This window comes from Heteronotia binoei, chromosome 14 (assembly GCF_032191835.1).
Source record: "Heteronotia binoei isolate CCM8104 ecotype False Entrance Well chromosome 14, APGP_CSIRO_Hbin_v1, whole genome shotgun sequence".
Taxonomy (NCBI): Eukaryota; Metazoa; Chordata; class Lepidosauria; order Squamata; family Gekkonidae; genus Heteronotia; species Heteronotia binoei.
In genome coordinates this window covers 38,770,889-38,789,783 of record NC_083236.1, presented here as the reverse complement: position 1 = coordinate 38,789,783, position 18,895 = coordinate 38,770,889, and the positions used below count along the sequence as shown (strand labels likewise).

The following is an 18,895-nucleotide window of genomic DNA, read 5'->3' as shown; positions in this document are numbered from 1 at the left end:
AGTAACCCTGGACTTCTTTTGTGGTCTCCCATCCAATTTCTAACCAGGGCCAACCCTGCTTAGCATTTGAGATTTGATGAGACTGGACTAGCCTGAAATTGATGTTATTTAAAATGTACATGAAGAAGCTATCATCTGTGGATGAGTTGTAAAATAGATGACCCTCAACCAAATTTTGTTGGGTGAAGAAATGCTTTTTTTTTTTTGTCAATTCAATACCTACTGCCCATCAACCTTATTGTGTGACACCAAGTTCTAGAATAAAGGGAGAAGGAGAAAGTATTCCCTCTGGCCGCTTTCCCTACACCATGTGTAATCCTGTAAACCCCTAATGTCTCCCTCTAAACTGTCTTCTTTGTAAACAATAAGAGGAGGAGGAGGAGGAGGAGGAGTGGATTTATACCCTGCCCTTCACACAGAATCTTAGAGTGGCTTACAATCAAGCTCTCAGAGAACAGCTCTTGAGAGAACAGCTCTCCTGAGAATATGTAGCTGACCCAAGGTCACACCAGCAGCTGCACGTGGACGAGTAGAGAATCTAACCTGGTTTTCCCAGTTTACAGTCCACGGACTTAGCCACTACACCAAACTGGCTCTCAGATGTTAAGATGTGAACTTAATGGAAAGATGCAAGTTTAATGGAAAGCCAACTTTCCAATCCAGTCACAAGAAACAGACGCGCACAAATACTTTTTAAAACATAAGAATCATCTCCTTGTAATGGGGAAACAAGCACTGTGTGGATCTACCCTTGCTCAGAAGTTATTCAATGAGGCAAGCTTCCAAGCAAATGCCATTGGGATCAGAATGCAAGCTATGCCACTGTCAACTCAACAAGCAGCTAATATCAAAGCTTCGGTATATACATTTCCTTCACAGCACGTTATCCATGCCTGCAAATGAACAGCCACATCCACCCCGTACCTCCCCCTCCACCCCAAGAAAACCCTCTTAGCAAAACAGGTGCTGTGCTTCAGAACTTGCTTTCCTAAGTTAGAAATTTTCCCAGTGTTCTCATCTGTCACAATTCTGTACTACTAGCAGATTTTCTTCATTTTGACTTTAAAAAAAAATTACCTACAAGAAACATTTCAATTACAATATTAACTTTAAACATTTCCTGCGGTTTGGACTAGACTAATTTAAAGCATATGGGATTGATAATAACAGCCAACATCTCAACCCCCTTCAGAAAAGAAAAGAATCAGAGCAGAATTAGGAACACAGCGCAGAAATAAGTTGATTTTTTTCCTCTCGAAATATCGAGAATTCCCATATTGTAATTCGCAGCGATAGAGGGGGGGAAAGCAGTTCTGATTTTAATGCTATGAGCTGGCTGATCTATTTATAATGCCGACAGGCAAATGGATTCTAAGTAGCAGTTTAGTGTTGGTTTACCACTGGTAGTATAGCTGGAAGCGGTCCAGCAGTTATTCTAAGATTCCCAGGAGAAAGCAGCAATTATGGCCCAGTACATATGCAAAGCTTCCGATCGCTTAGCCATAGTTAAGAGATTAACCGTGCAATCCTGTGGAGAGTTACTTCAGTCAAAACCAACTAAAGTAAATGGATTCAGAAGGACACCACTAGATGTGAAGATGTGCCCAGGAAGGACCCAGGGATGCTGCTGACATTTGGTGCCCAACAGGGCAATTTAAAAATGGTGTGAGGGCTTGATCCTGGCTAGGAAAATTCCTTTCCCCATAATGCACCTTTTCAAGTGCCAAAATGGCTGCACCCACAATCTCAGGGTTGGACCCTAGTAGTGTTTTTTAAATCTCACATTAGGCACTAAAATGGTGTGGTGGTGTCTAACCTGGAGTTGTTGTCATGTCTAGCTGTGCCCTTATTGAAGCCAATTCCATAAGACTGCACTATGTAATTAGACTGTACAGTTCTTCCTGACTCCCCAATGCAAACATGGCAAAATAAGAAATCCTGATGTGACTGTGCACACCACTGCAACAAGATTCTTTTTTAATGGTGTTTTACCTATGAACATGCCAACCCAGGCGCATTATTTCATGACATGCTGAAACTGTATTTTCTTCTGGTACTTAGGAAAATGTTGGTTCCAAACACAACCCGGTGAGGAGGTGGTGGGTTCTCCTTCCTTGGAGGTTTTTAAACAGAGGCTAGATGGCCATCTGACAGCAATGAGGATCCTGTGAATTTAGGGGGAGGTATTTGTGAGTTTCCTGCATTGTGCAGGGGGTTGGACTAGATGACCCTGGAGGTCCCTTCCAACTTTATGATTCTAGGACTGAGCATGCTCCAGGAGCCATGCAATGTTGAGGGCAGCAAAGCTCCTCCTGCCATGAGTACCCAAAGTGAATATATGAAGACAGCAGGAACAGCCCCAGGAGATGGCAATATATCTCCAAGGACCACAGGGAGTCAGTTTGATGTAGTGGTTAAGTGTGTGGATTCTTATCTGGGAGAACCAGGTTTGATTCCCCACTCCTCCACTTGCACCTGCTGAGATGGCCTTGGGTCAGCCATAGCTTTCATAGAAGCTGTCCTTGAAAGGGCAGCTGCTGTAAAAGCACTCAGCCCCACCTACCTCACAGGGTGTTTATTGTGGGGGGAGAAGGTAGAGAAGATTGTGACCGCTCTGAGATTCAGAGTATAAGGCGAGATATAAATCCAAAATCTTCTTCAAACTGGCTCTGATAGATATTCTCCTTGATCAAACCTTTCATACTAATGTGAACTAGAGATGTCTCCAGAAGATTTCCCCAGGCAAAATACACAGGACAAAACTCAACACTTAGTTCAGATTTCCTCACAAAAACAAATACCAAAGGCGGCATCCATTATGATATTTAACCAGTCATTATCAAGAACTGATAAACTATTCACATGTGAAGGTGCTGCAAAATAACCAAAACAAAACCAATCCAATGCTGTCAATCCTAACATAATAGAGCAAGGGTCACAGTGCAGGGGGTTGGACTAGATAACCCTTGTGGGTCCCATCCAGCTCTTAAGTTTTCTATGTTTAGCTATGGCATTAACTGAAAATTAGAATGAAATAGACATGTCATGTCTCTTGCCAATCCACCTTCCCCCAAAAAAATCTGATTTTCAATATATTTTACAGACACAGCCCTACTGCTTGAAACCAAAGGCCATTTAGTTTTCAACAGTCTATGACATAGGTAGTCCACTCAACATCAGAACAAACCAGTGCAGAAATTCCACCATACACTTTAAATTTATAGAAGTTCTGCTAAGACTAAAGCAAAACCCTTTTACCTGTTGATCGAACCAGAAAGGCAGATTGTAACATAAGTGACGGGCATCCTGTCCAAGGAATCTACACTTCCGTTATGTCTGCACAATCGGTGACTTCCTTTTTACAAATTCACTTTAAATAGTACTCTAACTTTGAATCTTGCTGTTCTGCTCACATCAAAAGACAAGAAGAGATTGACGAAGGAAGGGTGTTATATTCAACCCACTGTATATAATCTCAACTGCATGGCACATTGTGATTGTTTGGACTTTACTTTAATGCCAATCACAGTGTTATCCATTATGATAGAGGCTGCCGACTGATCATTGTTACAAATGTTGGCCTCTCGCATTCAAGTCTGTTCAAAAGCCTTTACAAATTCTGCTGGATACAGGGTTTCATTTAAAAAAACAAACAACCTGGTGCAGTGATCATTACACCACATAAACTAAGAAACACATACATTTGATGATTCTCCAGAGTAGCAGAAATTGTGATTGTCCTCAACATTCAGTAACAAAATATACCCTTTTTGTTTTCTTGTGATACCACTGAACCCATTTTTGTTTTTATTGTTTACAATTTATGTGAAAAAGGTTAAAAACTGCATAGGAGAAAAGCAAAAGTTACCCAGACTCAGCTGATCTGCCCATGCTGATCCATGCTTCTTTAACCTCATTGCTGGATTACTGAAACGCACTCCACATGGGGCTGCCCTTGAAGCCAACCCAGAAACTACTACTAGTCCAGAATGTGGCAGCCCAACTGCTATCAGGGACTAGCTACAGGAACCACATGTTGCCCGTTTTGTAATAGCTTCGATGGCTGCCACTCTATTTCCAAGTTCAATTCAAGATCCCAGTTATGACCTTTAAAGCCATTCATAACCCAGCACCCACATATTTGAAGGCCTGCCTCCTTTCATATGGCCCTGCACACCCGTGATGGTCATCAGGCTGCCCTCCATTGGCTCTCCGACCACATCTCCATTCTAGCTTCAGCTCTGTGAAATGGGTTCCCTGCAGAGGTGAGAAGAACCCCCTCCCGTTTGAGCTCTTCAGGAGGCACTGCAAATCCTGCCTGTCAGAGCTTTTTTTTTTTTTTGTGAGGGGGGGGTGAAAGGTTAAGTAGTAAGCATATTTTAAGACAGGAAGGATTTGGGCCTTGTTATTGTATCTTTGGTTCTACCTGGGGATATTTGAATTATTGTAAGCTACCTTGAGGCAGGCTATAAATGTTTAATAAACAAATAAATAAAATGCAGATTTTGAATGCCCAATGGTAGGGTTGCAAAATTCAGTTGTGTGCCTCCTCTTAGACACCTGTACTGCAATGCCAATTTCTCACACTAGGTCAGCAGCAAACCATCAGATCCTCAGTCCAATTCTTCTAGCTAGATTACACACAGACCTTCCCCCCCTACTCTGTAATCCTCTATGCTGGCAAAACCAACAACCAGGCAACTGAATTCTCTAGGTCACTTCCCCACCCCCCAAAAAACGAATGAGATCAAAGAGTCCCTGTAGTCTGTCGAAATACAATTGCTTCCAGTTCCCACTGTGGAGTTCCAGGCTCCAATGAATGGGTCACTGCAGTTTTATTGTGGAGACGCTACTGCTAATGAAAGGAACAATGGGAAGATTAGTGCTCCCAACCATGTAGTAGCAACACCACTTTGGGTTTAATTGTGGCAAACAAAGCAAATAAGGAAGAAGGGCAACCAAGTGACAAACGCAGTTAGGGAAGGGAGGATATGGATGGCATTACTTCACAAGGTGCTTCCAGTCCCAATCCTGCATTCAGGCAAAATGGGCAACTACATAGACCAAGACTGACATTCTTCAAGGGTATTAAAAGAAACCCCTAAAACATATAAAGCACACTAATAGTATGCAATGTGATACAAAAACTGAGTCCCTCTGCTCACCTTGTGATTTCCTTCGCCATGGAAGACAAAAGCATGGCTCAGGCTGTAAACATCTGAGATTACCCTCCATCAGACAGCCACCATATGCTCTCATTTTTCTTTTCTCCCTTCTAATCCCCCCCCTTTATTTGTCAGTCTTGATCTCAACTCTTTTTTCTCTCTACTTGTCAAAACTGAGAATGTACTTGATAGGAGAACAGCAGCAAACCAAGATCTGGACAGCTACAAAGAGATAAATTGGAGGAATCCTCCCACTTTTGATGTTTTGAAATGTGTACCAACCCACTATCAATATGATTCCACACGTTCTAGAATTTGTTTTTAAGACGTTCAAGGTAAAATTTGAAAGAGCCTGACAACTGCCCACTCATATGTTCCAGAAACTGTGTGCGCACCATGAACTGTATGTCAGACCTCCTGATATACACTTCATAAACAAAGAATATCATTTAATAAAAATAGAGTGTAACACATGCAGAAGTCACCTAATTCTAAGTACTGATGTGGAATGTTCTATCATCCCCTGATGGTACAGGGTTAGACTACCCATGAAAATAGATGTGATGGCAAGGGTGTTAAAAAAAAATCTGGTATTTTTCAGATTCAGGTATATTGAACCAGAAAAATGTTTCCCTTAGGACTGACTGATTTGATCTTCTTGCAGTCCAAGGGACTCTCAAGATTCTTCTCCAGCACCATATCTCAAAAGCATCTATTCTTCTGCGCTTGACCTTCCTTATGGTCCAGCTCTCACAGCCATACATTACTACTGGGAATACCATTGCTTTGACTACACGGACTTTTGTTGGCAGGGTGATGTCTCTACTTTTTATTATACTGCCCAGGTTCACCATTTCCCAATATTCCCAAATTCCAATACCAGTATAGTATTTGAATTCAATAAATATTCAGGAAAGTCTATTTTTTTTTCCAGTTCCATTATAACCCATGGGGACCATTCTCCATAGGACATATTGGAGAATCAATCTGGGAGTATTTGGGGCTCTGGAGAGGGCTGTTTTTTTTTTTTTTGAGGCAGAGGCACCAAATTGCCTCTCCTCAAACCCCCACCCCCCAAGTTTCAAAAAGATTGGATCAGGGGGTCCAATTTTACGGGTCCCAGAAAAGGTGCCCTCATCCTCTACTGTTTCCATTGGAAGCAGGAGAAAGAGCATTTAAAGGGATCACAGTCCCTTTTACATGCCTTCTCCAAGCCATGTGACACTGCAGTAAATGAACTCTGAAAGCATTTAAAGGGCTCAGTCCTTTTAAATGTTCTTTAACTGTGGCTGTCTGGTGGTCTCAAAAAAATCCCAGCCATTTTCAGATAGCCGAAACAGTAGCCCTCCCAATAAGGTACATCTTCTATGGTAGCAATCAATGCCACAGTTTGCAACTCTTTCTTCAAGTCCTGGGGACAGTTACATTTTTTTCTTATGCCAAATACTATAATTGTGTATACTGTGTTATATTGTTCAATCAGTAAAAGTTTCGATTTGATGGGAAGGTAAGTAGGAATGGGCATGGAACTCAAAAATGGTGGCTCATTTCATTTCACGGCCCACTGGTTTGCCTGATTCAGTGGTTGGGTTCATTTCATTTAAAAAAAAATCTGAATGAATTGTGGTTTGTTGGTTTGTTTGGTTCGGGAGGGCTAGAAAGTGCCAGCATGAACATGTCCAGTGTGATGATGTTGCCCAGAAATGATGTGATAGCACCAGGCACAGTTTCCAGGGCATCTTGCCTGGTGTGATAGCATCACTTCTTAGATGATGATATCACACTGGGCATGTCATGACACGTGAGGAGGATCCCCAACCAATGATGATGCAGACAAAATGCCCCAAAACCAAGCCGCTTCATTTTGCAAGTGATACATAGCTTGAGTACCCAAACTGATCTGAAATGAAGGACGAATCGGCTATTTTAGGTATGAATCACAATTCATACTTCAATTTGTGCCCATTTAGGTAAGTGTTGCACATAAAAATATAGTCCTTACCTTCCCATCAAATTGAAACTTCTTTTTTTTTTTATTTCCCCCAAATTTCTGGGGGTTTGTGTTTTTTTCTGTAAAAACAATCCCCCCCCCCCCAGTGGCCTTAAGATTTTAGGAAGTTTTACATCTCTGCCCTTGAATGTACGGAACTCCAAAAACACAGTGAAATACTTGCATACACATTGCCAACATGGGATTGTAGCATAGAGATTCATTTGGGAAGGCCGATATAGGGAAAATATAAGGAACCCTTCCAATGTTAACTAGCTTTACACCAACACCTAGCACATAGCTGCTCAGTTCTTTAATGCAAGTGTTCATTAAATAACAGGGATGCATCCCCATGAATTTTTAACAAGCAAAGAGCTAAGATGAATAAAGCTGAGCTGCAAAACAGAAGTAGAAGCGGAAGAGATTTCCAAATGGAGGTAAAAGCCACCATGATTCCAAACAAAAGTTTAGCTTCTAAAAAACAGCCTTGAGACTACTTCCAAAAATCTAGAGTTCCAGAATTCAGAATGTTTTGGAAGCTACTGAGAGAACAGATAGAAGACATTGCCAAGCTGCAAATTTTAAATGCAAACATCAATGTCTGATCCAAGTGTTATGCAGTGCCCTAAAACCATTTTCCAAGACGACAACCTCTTCACCTATAGCTCACAGTTGCCATTGTTTTCCTCTCTATACCCTCAAGGATTAGAGACTTTTTTCTCACACTGTGAAACCACATCCATGGAAGACATGTCAGGCCATAGCCACAAAATGAAACCTTCACAGGTATGCCATTTGATCAAACCCACAGTGAACCCTGGGCATCTTGGATCACAAAGCATTCTTTAAGAAGCCTGTTTCTCTCCATTTGTAACCTCACTCTGCAAACATGATGCACATGAACTAGCAGTTGGGCTAACAGTGGAAGTGAGAATAAAAGCTATTCATACACCCAGGAAGGATCTGGAACAATTAAGACACGGCTGCCTGTATTGACCGTGAAGACTCAATGCGGAAAGGAAATTCCCATGGATTAACTGTGAACATCTGCCTCCAGAATTATTTTCATTAGACCTGTCTTCAAGAACCGTAGCCTAAAGACTACCACTGCCTTGGCAAACAGCAATGTAATTTAAAACTCCCTTGTTCTATAAGATTACTTTGGTGAGCTGAACAATGGGAGGGAAAAGGAAGAAGAAAGCTGATGGGTCAAATGAGACTGAACGTTGCAGGAGCCAGATAACTATATCAAAACAGTAAGTCCCACCAAAGGCTAGGCCCTCATGCACTCCTTTAAAGAAGACACTTACCAAGCCTACACATGTAGATATGGCTACTGAAGAGGAGCTATAGTTCCGTATAAATCCCTGATAGAAACATGGTTCAATGTGGTGGTCTTTCAAATCTGTGATGCCATCTTTCCCAAGTACCTGGACAGTAAAACTGTAGCTAAAAAGGTCAGAAGGTTTGAGCTCCAAGTGCATTTCTTGTCCAAATGCTGAAAAACGGTAGTGCAAGGAACTCTTAGAGCTCGGGGATGATCTCTTCCTCCTGGCGCTGTGCAAAATGTCATGTGAGATGTACAATCCGCTGGAGTCCACCTCAACGGGAGTGACAAAGACGTAATCTGAAAGGACAAAGCACGGGTTAGCTGTAAAATCTTTATCACCCAAGCGCATTTCGACAATCTGTTTGAAAGCCATGAAAAAACAAGAAGATGCAAGCTTTCCAGCAGCAAGATTGGGAGCCTGTCAATTACAGCCAACCACAGATCAATAGATTTAAAACAATTTCAGCTAGTTCTATGTAAATCACAAGTGTTGTAAAACAGGACTTGTTTCCTCTCTGCCCTCTGATGGTTCCAAGACAGACTGAGTGAAGTAGCTGTGAAGTTTCCCACAGACACTCTGGTGAAGACATTTGTGATCACCAGGAATGCTGCTCTGTTTCCTGCCTCTTGTGTTAAATGAGGACTAAAGGAACAGTGGGTTTTCCTCCTTCCTTCCATCTCCCTGGCCCCTAAAAGTGGGGGGGGGGGGGGAGGAAACAGGATGGGGAAGAAATCTACCTGGAGCAGACATCCTCACCTTGGCTACCAATCATCCACTTCAGAATCCACAATCATCCACTTGCCTACCAATCATCCACTTCAGCAGGAACTAATTTGCATATTAAGCCCCCCCCCCCACACCAAGCCAGCCAGAACCGTATTCCTACTCCAAAAAAAAACCCCTAATCAGCTCACTAACGCAACGTTGGTTGGAGAATGAATCACATTTCTGAGCTTACAGAGGAATCCTAAGTGGAGTTACACCCTTCTAAGTCAAATGACTTCAATGGGCTTTGAAAGGTGTAACTCAGTCGAGGATTGCTGTGTGAGCTTGATCACTGCCTGGCTCAGAGATCTGCTGGGGATCCCCCATAAGTAGCCTTGAGGTCCGTGAAGGAAGCATGTGTGCAGGTCAGTGTATTTCAGGGCAATGGTAAACACATGGCACACTTATGTTAGTTGAAAGTTTTACCCACAAGATGCATCATGTACAAATCAAGCCAAAGGGAACTAATTGGAACATTGTTTCTCTCTGCAGGCATCTTTAAGACACACGCCCAGAGAAAACAATCTGAGATATGAATCTTTCCAACCAGGCAGCCATCTGAACATATACGTAGAACTGGAGATCAGCAATGAAATCATGTTTCAGAGATTAAAAAAAAAATCCACCTTCTTGCAAAGTAAAATTCACTCTATTGCATCACAATGCACAGAGGGGAACTGTGGGTCGGCTCAAACCTGTTTTTCTGCTGGTGAAAAAGGGAAGAGGAATCCCCTATGACCACCCCAAAAGGCTGTGAGGGAGACCATGGAACCTGCATGGACAAAAGCCATATGCGTTGGGGAGGGCAGTAATAACATAATTTCATTTATTTACTGCATTTGTACCCCTACTTTTCTCCCCAACAGGAACCCAAAGCAGTTCATGTTCTCCTTCTCTCCTTCATTTTAACCTCATAACAAACCTGTGAGGTTGTTTGGGTCAGAATCTCTCTATGTCACAGCTTCCACTAGGTATGAGCGGGGGAGAGAGATTTGTGAGTTTCCTGCATTGTGCAGGGGATTGGATGGTCCCTTCCAATTCTACGAGACAGAGTGATAAAACTATGAGGCAGAGTAGCTAGATCCCACTATGTGTTCTTAAATTTCCCCATGTTAAAAATTGTCCAGATCACAATTCAGGAAGAACACTTATTCTAGCCTTCTTCCATATACAGATAAACAGATGAGACACATGTGGTTAAAAGAAATTATATAATTTGCTAAAGCACAATCAGAAGCAGAGAAGCTGAGGAAGTTTTGTCATCTGGCCAGTTGTACTAATCATATTGTACACCCTGCAGGTCTCCAGAGGACTCTTCAGAGAAGCACTCCATCATGACTTGATTCGGGGCAGGAGTCCCCATATGGTGCCTGGAGGTCACCATAGTGCCCCCCATCACCTTTCCTGATGCCCATCGAGTGTTTTCAGAACACAGGCAGGGGCAGGTGGGGCTTTCGCTCAGCATGGCTTCTGGTTGAGTGAGCAAGATTAAAAGGCACGCTCTTAAACAGAGCTTCTGCCTTGTACACCTAAGTATTACTATGAGAATTATGCATAACTTCGCTCCTTGACGTTTTGAGGTTGACTCCGCCTGCTACAGAAGCTATTTTGTGGTTGCGCCCACCATGCTGCGTCCCATTTCAAAAGCTTCCTGCAGTCTCAAAAAGGTTTGGGGGCCCCAATTGTGGGGATTTCCTAATGTCAAGTCTGTGTCAATCATGCTGCCTCTGTAAACTCCTTTTAACATTACTTGCAGGGCTTTTTTTGTAGCAGGAACTCTTTTGCATATTAGGCCACACACCCGATGTAGCCAATCCTCCTGGAGCTTACAGCAGGCCTAAGAGTCCTGAAAGCTCTTTGAGGATTGGCTACAAATAAATACTGTGTAGCATCCCCATAAGATCTGCAAAACAGAGCAGCAGCGATTAAAACCGAAGGCATTACTGTTTTCATTTCTGAATTACTGCTTCTTCAGAAATATTTGATATTGGCTTGATCAGAAAGTTTGAGGGAATCTGTGTGCGTATTTAAAATGCTGTCAAGTCACAACCACCTTATGTTTTTTGTGGGCAACTGAGAAGCAGAGGTGGTTTCCCACTATCTTCCTCCACAAAGTCTTCCGGACTCCCCCACCCCAGTACCAACCCTGCTTAGCTTCGGAGATCAGGCTACACTCCATGACTTGCACATCCCTTGATAGAACCTGCAGGGCTTTAAAGAAATACAGCCTTCTACATTGCCACCTAGAGGACAATACTGTTTTCTTCCTGCTGACTTCAGCCAACACTGAATAGAGTTCCAAGATGCCCCTTATTTTATGGCACTACACCTGTATTGAAAAGGTCCACCTTGATGAGTGTTCTTGCTTCTAAAAGATCAGCAGTCCATTTGATTTCAAAACAGTAGAACCATATATTCCTATACTACGCAGCCTGCCAGTTAAGTTTTTTTTTTCTCTGAGACTTTACCTGGAGAGGTGAAAAGGGTGTGATCAGAGACAGGGCTTCTTTCAGAGGTGACACCTCACATTTAGAATGCCCTCCCCCTCTACGCTCATCTGATACTTACTTCATCTTCCTCTAATAGAGCTGATGATCTCCAGGTGGGGCCTGGAGATCTGCTATTACAACTGATCTACAGACTGAAGAGATCAGTTTCCCTGGAGAAAATGACTGCTTTTGAGAGTGAACTCTATAGCATTATACCCTGCTGAGGTTCCTCCGCTTCCCAAACTCTGCCCTCCGTGGGTGCCACTCCCCAAATCTCTAGGCATTTGCTCACCCTATCCTTTAGACAGCTGTGTGCTGTTTTGGCACTTTAATATCATGGTTTGTTTTTATCAGCATGTTTTTACTGACTTATTTTTACTTATTTCATTCACTTTTTAAAATTGCCTTGTTTTTGTCTTCTTGTTTTAGTTTTGAGCTGCCTGGAGCAGGTTGGCAGAGACGGCATACAAAATGTCTAAATAAATAATAATAGGTTTGTTTGATTTTTGCATTTGTATGCTACTTTTCTCCCCAATGAGATACGACCATGGCTTACAACATACTTCTCTCCTTCATTTTAGCCTCACCACAACAACTCTGTAATAATAATAATAATAAACTTTTATTTGTATCCCGCCCTCCCCGCCGAAGCAGGCTCAGGGCGGCTAACAAGACATGGTATACCATGATTTACATAAAACAATTTTAAAATACAGTTAGTACATACATTTAAAAACAGTTACATAAAAAGTTAAAAACTACAATAAATTAAGGTGCTATGTTCAATAGATGTATTTCGATGGCTAGATATCGCTTTCAGGGCTCCTTATATGCTTGCAGAAAGAGGGTGGTTTTGCAAGCCCTGCAGAACTCATTAAAGTCCCGCAGGGCTCGCACTTCTTCCGGTAATTGATTCCACCAGTGGGGGGCCATTACGGAGAAGGCCTGCTCTCTTGTTACTCTCAGTTTGGCCTCCTTTGGTCCAGGGATCCTTAAAAGGCTTTGGGAGCTAGATCTTAGTGCTCTCTGGGGAACGTGTGGGGAGAGACGGTCCCTAAGGTAGGCAGGGCCTCGGCCATATAGGGCTTTAAAGGTAATAACCAGCACCTTGTAGCGAACTCGGAATATAATTGGAAGCCAGTGCAGTTCCTTCAGCCCAGGCCGCACGTGTTCCCACCGAGGTAGTCCCAGTAGCAGCCTGGCCGCCGTGAGGTAGGCTAAGTTGAAAGAAGATGACTGGCCCAAGATCACCAAGCAAACTTCCCCGGCAGTGCGGGGATTCGAACCTGGATCTCCCAGATCCTAGTATAAAACTATAACCATCACACCATACTGCCTTATAGTTGCATCTAACCAACTTTTCTGCCAGGTGGGAAAAAGGATCCTCTTTGACCACCCTGAAATGTTCTGCTGGGGATCGTGGGACCTGGTTGTATCACAACCAGGTGGAACGAGGGCTATAATAATAAAGAGATTAGATGAGATTGAGAGAAAAAGCTGGCTGGAGCTAACCCAAAATTTCCACTGTGCCCATAACATAAAAAAATAATAGATCTCCCTACAGCCTATATGCATGTGGAACTTTTCTTCCCTCTCTGAACAATAATCATGTTTATAGTGAGTACAATAGTATTACACCAGGGGTCTCCACAATAAAGTGTGAAAAACAGATGTGCTTTTTTGTAGCAGGAACTCATTTGTATATTAGGTCACACATTCCTGATGTAGCCAAGCCTCCAAGAGCTTACAGGGCTCTTAGTACAGGGCCTACTGCAAGCTTCAGGAGGATTGGCTACATTGGGGGGGGGGGCCTAATATGCAAAGGAGTTCCTGCTACAAAAAAAGTCCTGTGTGTATCCCTACATGCTCATGTACCCTGCCAGGTGTACACAGATGTTTAAACACACATCAGTCATTCAAAATGCATGTCCTGGTTTGTGGGAATCAGCAGCAAACACCGGGCATGCTCACGACAAGCCGTGCCAAATGTCGAGCTTCTGGTTATCTTAGCGATTAAACTATACATTGGGGGAAAGTTTCAACTTTCAATATGACCTTTGAAACACTAACAGTCCTATCTCCTGGGGCAAAGTCTGACAGCAGCGTAAAACCCTTTTTCTCACACATGGGTACAGAAAGGACCTCTGGGCTCTGGAAGCTTCAAACGCAGTGAGGGGAGCCCAGCACCCCTCCGAAATTTTATCTGAGTTTAGAAAATGAGTTAGCTGCTTTTCTGCTGAATCAGATCAACTATCCAGGCAGCTCACAAACGCTCAAGATAAACGATGCAAGGAAATTAGAAAAACCCTCTGTGTGTGGAGGGGAGGGGGGACAAGTCCATTGGCGAGAGACTTGCACACAGAGCAATGATGATAAGAGCAAAGAATCTAGCAATGCACAAACAACTAGCATCATTTATTGTGGCTGCAGCCCACTTCCACTGATGCAAGCTTCAGTATATACAACTACAAGGTATAGATTTAAACTAATACACTAACCATGAAAACCCATGCAGATTTATGCAGAAATTAATGTGTTAACTCCCCAGAAGACTGTGTTATCTATTTAGTTATTGTGTAGCCCACCCTTATCTCCCCACTGAGAACCTGAAGCAGCTTACAATGCCATTACCCTCTCCTTCAGGGTATCCTCACAACCACCACCCTGTGAGGTTAGGCTGAAAAAGAAGGACTGGACCCAGATCACTTAGCAATCTTCAATGGCAGAATGAGGATTCAAACCTGGAACTCCCAGATCCTAGTCTCATATTCTAACCACTAAACCACATTGACTCACATCCTAATGAACACACATGAAGCTGCCTTATACGGAATCAGATCAGTCCGTCGAGTTCAGTATTGTCTATTCAGGCTGGCAGCAGCTCTCCAGGGTCTCAGTCTAAGGTTTTTCACATCACCTCCTACCTGGGTCTTTTTAAGCTTGAGAAGCCACTGAACATGCCACAGCCCCTCCCCCCAGATTTGACTATGCTTCAGCAACAGCACCTGAAAGCAGCCAGTGGATCTGTCGGGCTAATATGTTTGAACCACTAGTGTCAAATCCCCCGCTAGGCTAACAGACTTCTTAGATGGATCAGACATTCTGCCTCAACTTGCTCAGATTCAAAGGATATTATAAGGCAGGGGTGGCCAAACTGCGGCTCAGGAGTCACATGTGGCTCTTTCACAAATATTGTGTGGCTCTCAAAGCCCCAACTGCCCCATCAGCTGGCTTGAAGAAGGCATTTCTCTCTTTACATCACTTCTCCAGACCAAGTCAGTGGCTTTCAGAATACATTTAAAGTTAAAGTTGCTTTCTTTCCACCTCCATCCCCATCTTCCTTCCTTCCTTCCTTCCTTCCTTCCTTCCTTCCTTCCTTCCTTCCTTCCTTCCTTCCTTCCTTCCTTCCTTCCTTCCTTCCTTCCTTCCTTCCAGCTCTCAAACATCTAACATTCATGTCTTGCAGCTCTCAGATATCTGACGTTTATTCTTTGTGGCTCTTACGCTAAGCAAGTTTGGCCACCCCTGTTATAAGGGTTATATCAGGGAGGAAAGAACCATGTGGACCTCTGGGATGTTTGAGAATTCTGTGCTTCCCAGGAGTGCAGTGAATCAGTTTGGATTGGGATCACAGCAGGCTTAGGAGGCGGGGTTAAGCTTCCCTCCACCACACCATTTTCTGGATCTGAAATGTTCCCAGGGAGCACGACTTACCCTGCTGGGGAAACTTACCCGAGAGGGGGGGGGAGAGAGAGGGAGGGGGGAAGGGAGGGAGACAGAAACAGAGGGAGACAGAGAGGGGGGAAGGGGGGGAAGAGAGAGAGATATGCTAAGTTTCCCAAATGAGACAAATAGTGGCTCTCCAGGTATGTTTGAAGTTGGGGAAAAGGCATGCGAGAGGCTTAAGCCCCCCTCTTGATGCATGCCTGGGAACTGAGTTCTGACCACAGAAATCACAGTCCTCATCAGCTGACCATATCCAGGGAGAGACTTAGGGAAAATGTAAAAGGTAGGTACACCTTCTGTGGCCCTCACCTGGATGGTCCAGGCTAGCCTGATCCCCTCAGATCTCAGAAGCTAAGCAGGATCAGTCCTGGTTTGTACTTCGATGGGAGCCCACCAAGGAAGTCCAGGGTCACTACCCAGGAGCAAGCAATGGCAAGCACAGCTGAATGTCTCTTCCCTGAAAAACCTCTCGAGGGGTCACCATAAATCATCTGCAACTTGACAGCCCTTTCCACCAGGCCCACTGAGCCCCTGGATGAGCTTGCGTCCGTAACACCGAGGAGAACATCGCAGTGGGAGAGGAGCCAGGTGCGCTTCTCTCCGCTCTTTGGAGGAAGGCTGGGACCAAAATATAATAATGACACATCCATGGCCTCTGGCAAGAAAGCCCGAGTCTAGCTCATCCACCTTTCTTTAGCTCAGCGGATGGGACCCAAAGTGAAAAGACTAACCTTTGACATGCAGCTACCCTCCTCATCAGAAAGAGCTGCATCGTTCAAGTGGCCCAAAGCAGCAAGCAAGACCTTGACTTCGCTGCAGAGCGGAAAACAATACATCAAGCGCTTTTCACTTTCCCTCCAGTGGTGTTAATCAGCGGCAGAAGTTCCGAACGCTCAGCAGGCTGGTAGCCAAAAACGCAAGCAGCTGCGAGAGGGAGGGAATTCCCCAGCGCAGAGGCGCACCATGCACCAGGGCTTGCCCGTCCCCAATCCCTGCGCACACTGTACTTGTTCACACTCCAAGCAAGTATATAATGCATGTGTCTTCCTGTCCTACAGACACAAACACAGATGCACATCCTACTATGTATTACATTAAGGCAGAAAGTAGCTCCCAGTCATTTTTCATCCTTTTCAGTGCCCTTCTTACTGCCAAAGCATAGCCAATATTTCCCCCCCACACACGCACCACCATTCTTTTGATCATTAATTCTTAGTTTTGGAATGTGAAATCTGCCTCCGATCCATTCATTCCTTCTCCTGTTGTCTTTGAAATCTAGCAATTCTTGCTTGCCTGCTCACACATGTTCTTTGAGCTTGCTTCATTTCATCGGCTTTTTTCCATCAGAGGGGGAGCTGAAAATACTTTGAAGTCTAGAGATTCTGAGAGATGCTTCCACATTATTTTTAAATAGCAGCTGGGTTTATTTATTCATTTTTCGTAGCAATTAATCACCCACTCAGATTTCCTCCTTTTCCCCACAGTGGCGAGAGCGGATTTTGCCTGGATAATCTCTGTCTCTATTTGCTATTGGATCCATAATATAATTAACAGATAAATAAATACCAATGATTTCCAGCACCCTTATAAACTGTACTATTCAAGTAACATTCTAGAGCAGTTTTAGGCTGCAATTGGATGCACCTTCCCACCTGAACGTGGAAACAAACCGAACTTGCTTCCAGGATCAGGGAGCAAGTCTGCAATCACTCTAATCCTAGAAAATCATTACTCTGCCCTTAAAAATGTCAAGACTGGCTTGCTAGGTCAGACCAACGGTCTGGTCGGCTCAGCCTTCTGTGCTCGACAGTAACTTGTCCATGGAACTGGGATGCTCTAAAGCTGATTTGAATCTAGTAGCACCTTTGAGACCAACCAGATTTTCACGCTAACAGATCAACAGAACTTTTGACTCTTAAAGGCTTCTACCCTGAAACTTCTGTTGACCTTTGAGGGCTACTGGAGTCAAACTGAGCTTTTCTACTGCAGACCTACACACAACTCTTCTCTTAAGGTATCTAGTAATTGGAAGTATCCTCTAACTATAAATGTTGAAGGTAAATATTCTAGTTACCAGCCATTTACTTATTTACACCCTGTCCTTCTCCCCAGCGGGGGCCCAAAGCAGATAACACCATTCTCCCCCTTTTCAGTTTTATCTTTGCAAAAAAAAACCCTGTGAGATTGCACAGGCTGAGAGTGTGTGCCTGGCCCAAGGTCAACCGGCAGGCTTCCATGGCAGAAAAGAGACTCAAAGAGAGGTCCTGCAGACACTAACCACTCTACCAGACAAGCATTTATTGACAGAACTGTCTATTAGCTGTGCTTGTCTCTTTGCAAAGTGCAACTGACTGCGACAACATCAACCTGTTTGGCTCATTCCAGTTTTAGAAAAGCAGCATGCCACTCAGTCTGGGCACTGCCAACATTCCCACCCATTTTACAGATGAGGCACAACAAGAGAGTAACTTGCCCAGAAGTCTGGTCTCCAGAGACCAATGATATGAAGCTGCCTTCCACCAAAACACACTCCTCCTGGCCTATGAAGACCAGTATCATTTGGCAGTGTTTTCCCATGTTCTCAGGTAAAAGTCTTTCACCACATCCTATTTAAAAACAAACAAACAAACCAAAGACGCTCGGGACTGAACCTGGGATCTTCTGCAGACAAAGCACTGAGACATGTCCCCTGAGAACACTTCTCTCCTCCATGCAGTCCACAGAAACAACCCATTTTCCCACCCTCCTTTCAACAACAGACTCCAACATAAAGGGCAGGTTGTTCATCTGCATGCAATTTAAAGAAAGGGAAGGGGAAAAGATACCAACCATGGTTGAATCCACGGATGCTGCTGCTGCTGTCACCGGTGAAAGCGGAGGCAAAAGACACCCAGGAGATGCAGCACAGCTGCAGAGTCTGGAAAAAAAGAAAAGAAAGAAAGAAGGGCAGGGGGAAGAAAGGTATGGGGGGGGGGGGTGTCCGAATTAGCTAGAGTGGTGGGGGCAGGTGAGTCCCCCCTTTGGCAAGAGCAATTGCATCCCGACCTACCTTTGCAAGGCTGCCCAGCCAGAAGAGGGTGAGCGGGGGCATGGAGGTGCCGTTGCCAATCGCGACGACGGGCAAAGTCCAGAGGAAAAGCAGGAGACAGTCCATGGCCCTTCTCCGGGGCACATCTGGGAATCTTTGGGGCGAGGGAGGGGGGGTTACCTGCCTCCGCCGCTGCTGCTGCCGCCGGACACGTGCCGCGGCAGCTCCAGTCCCCGCCACATGTTCCCAGGGCTCTGGGCAGCCCGGCTTGGCATCGCCGGGCTGCACCGCCCACCGCGGGCAGCGGCGCGGGGCAGCCCAGGGAGAGGAGAAGAGAGGAGCGTCGCGGGGATCCCCGCCTCCTGCGCCGCAGAAGCCAGAGCGCAGCTTTTGAAAAGCCG

At 44.4% G+C, this 18,895-nt stretch overlaps 1 protein-coding gene across 1 annotated transcript in view; it reads right to left on the bottom strand.

Moving 5' to 3' along the window:
* The window catches only part of ADAMTS18 (ADAM metallopeptidase with thrombospondin type 1 motif 18), a 151,564-nt gene extending 132,944 nt beyond the window's left edge, over positions 1–18,620 (bottom strand). The window contains exons 1-3 of the mRNA XM_060254040.1: positions 18,516–18,620; positions 18,296–18,383; positions 8,466–8,782 (exon numbers count right to left, since the gene is read on the bottom strand). Of these exons, the coding sequence (XP_060110023.1) occupies positions 8,466–8,782; positions 18,296–18,383; positions 18,516–18,620 (510 nt within the window). The remainder of the gene's footprint in view (positions 1–8,465; positions 8,783–18,295; positions 18,384–18,515) is intronic.
* Positions 18,621–18,895: the final 275 nt, after the last annotated feature.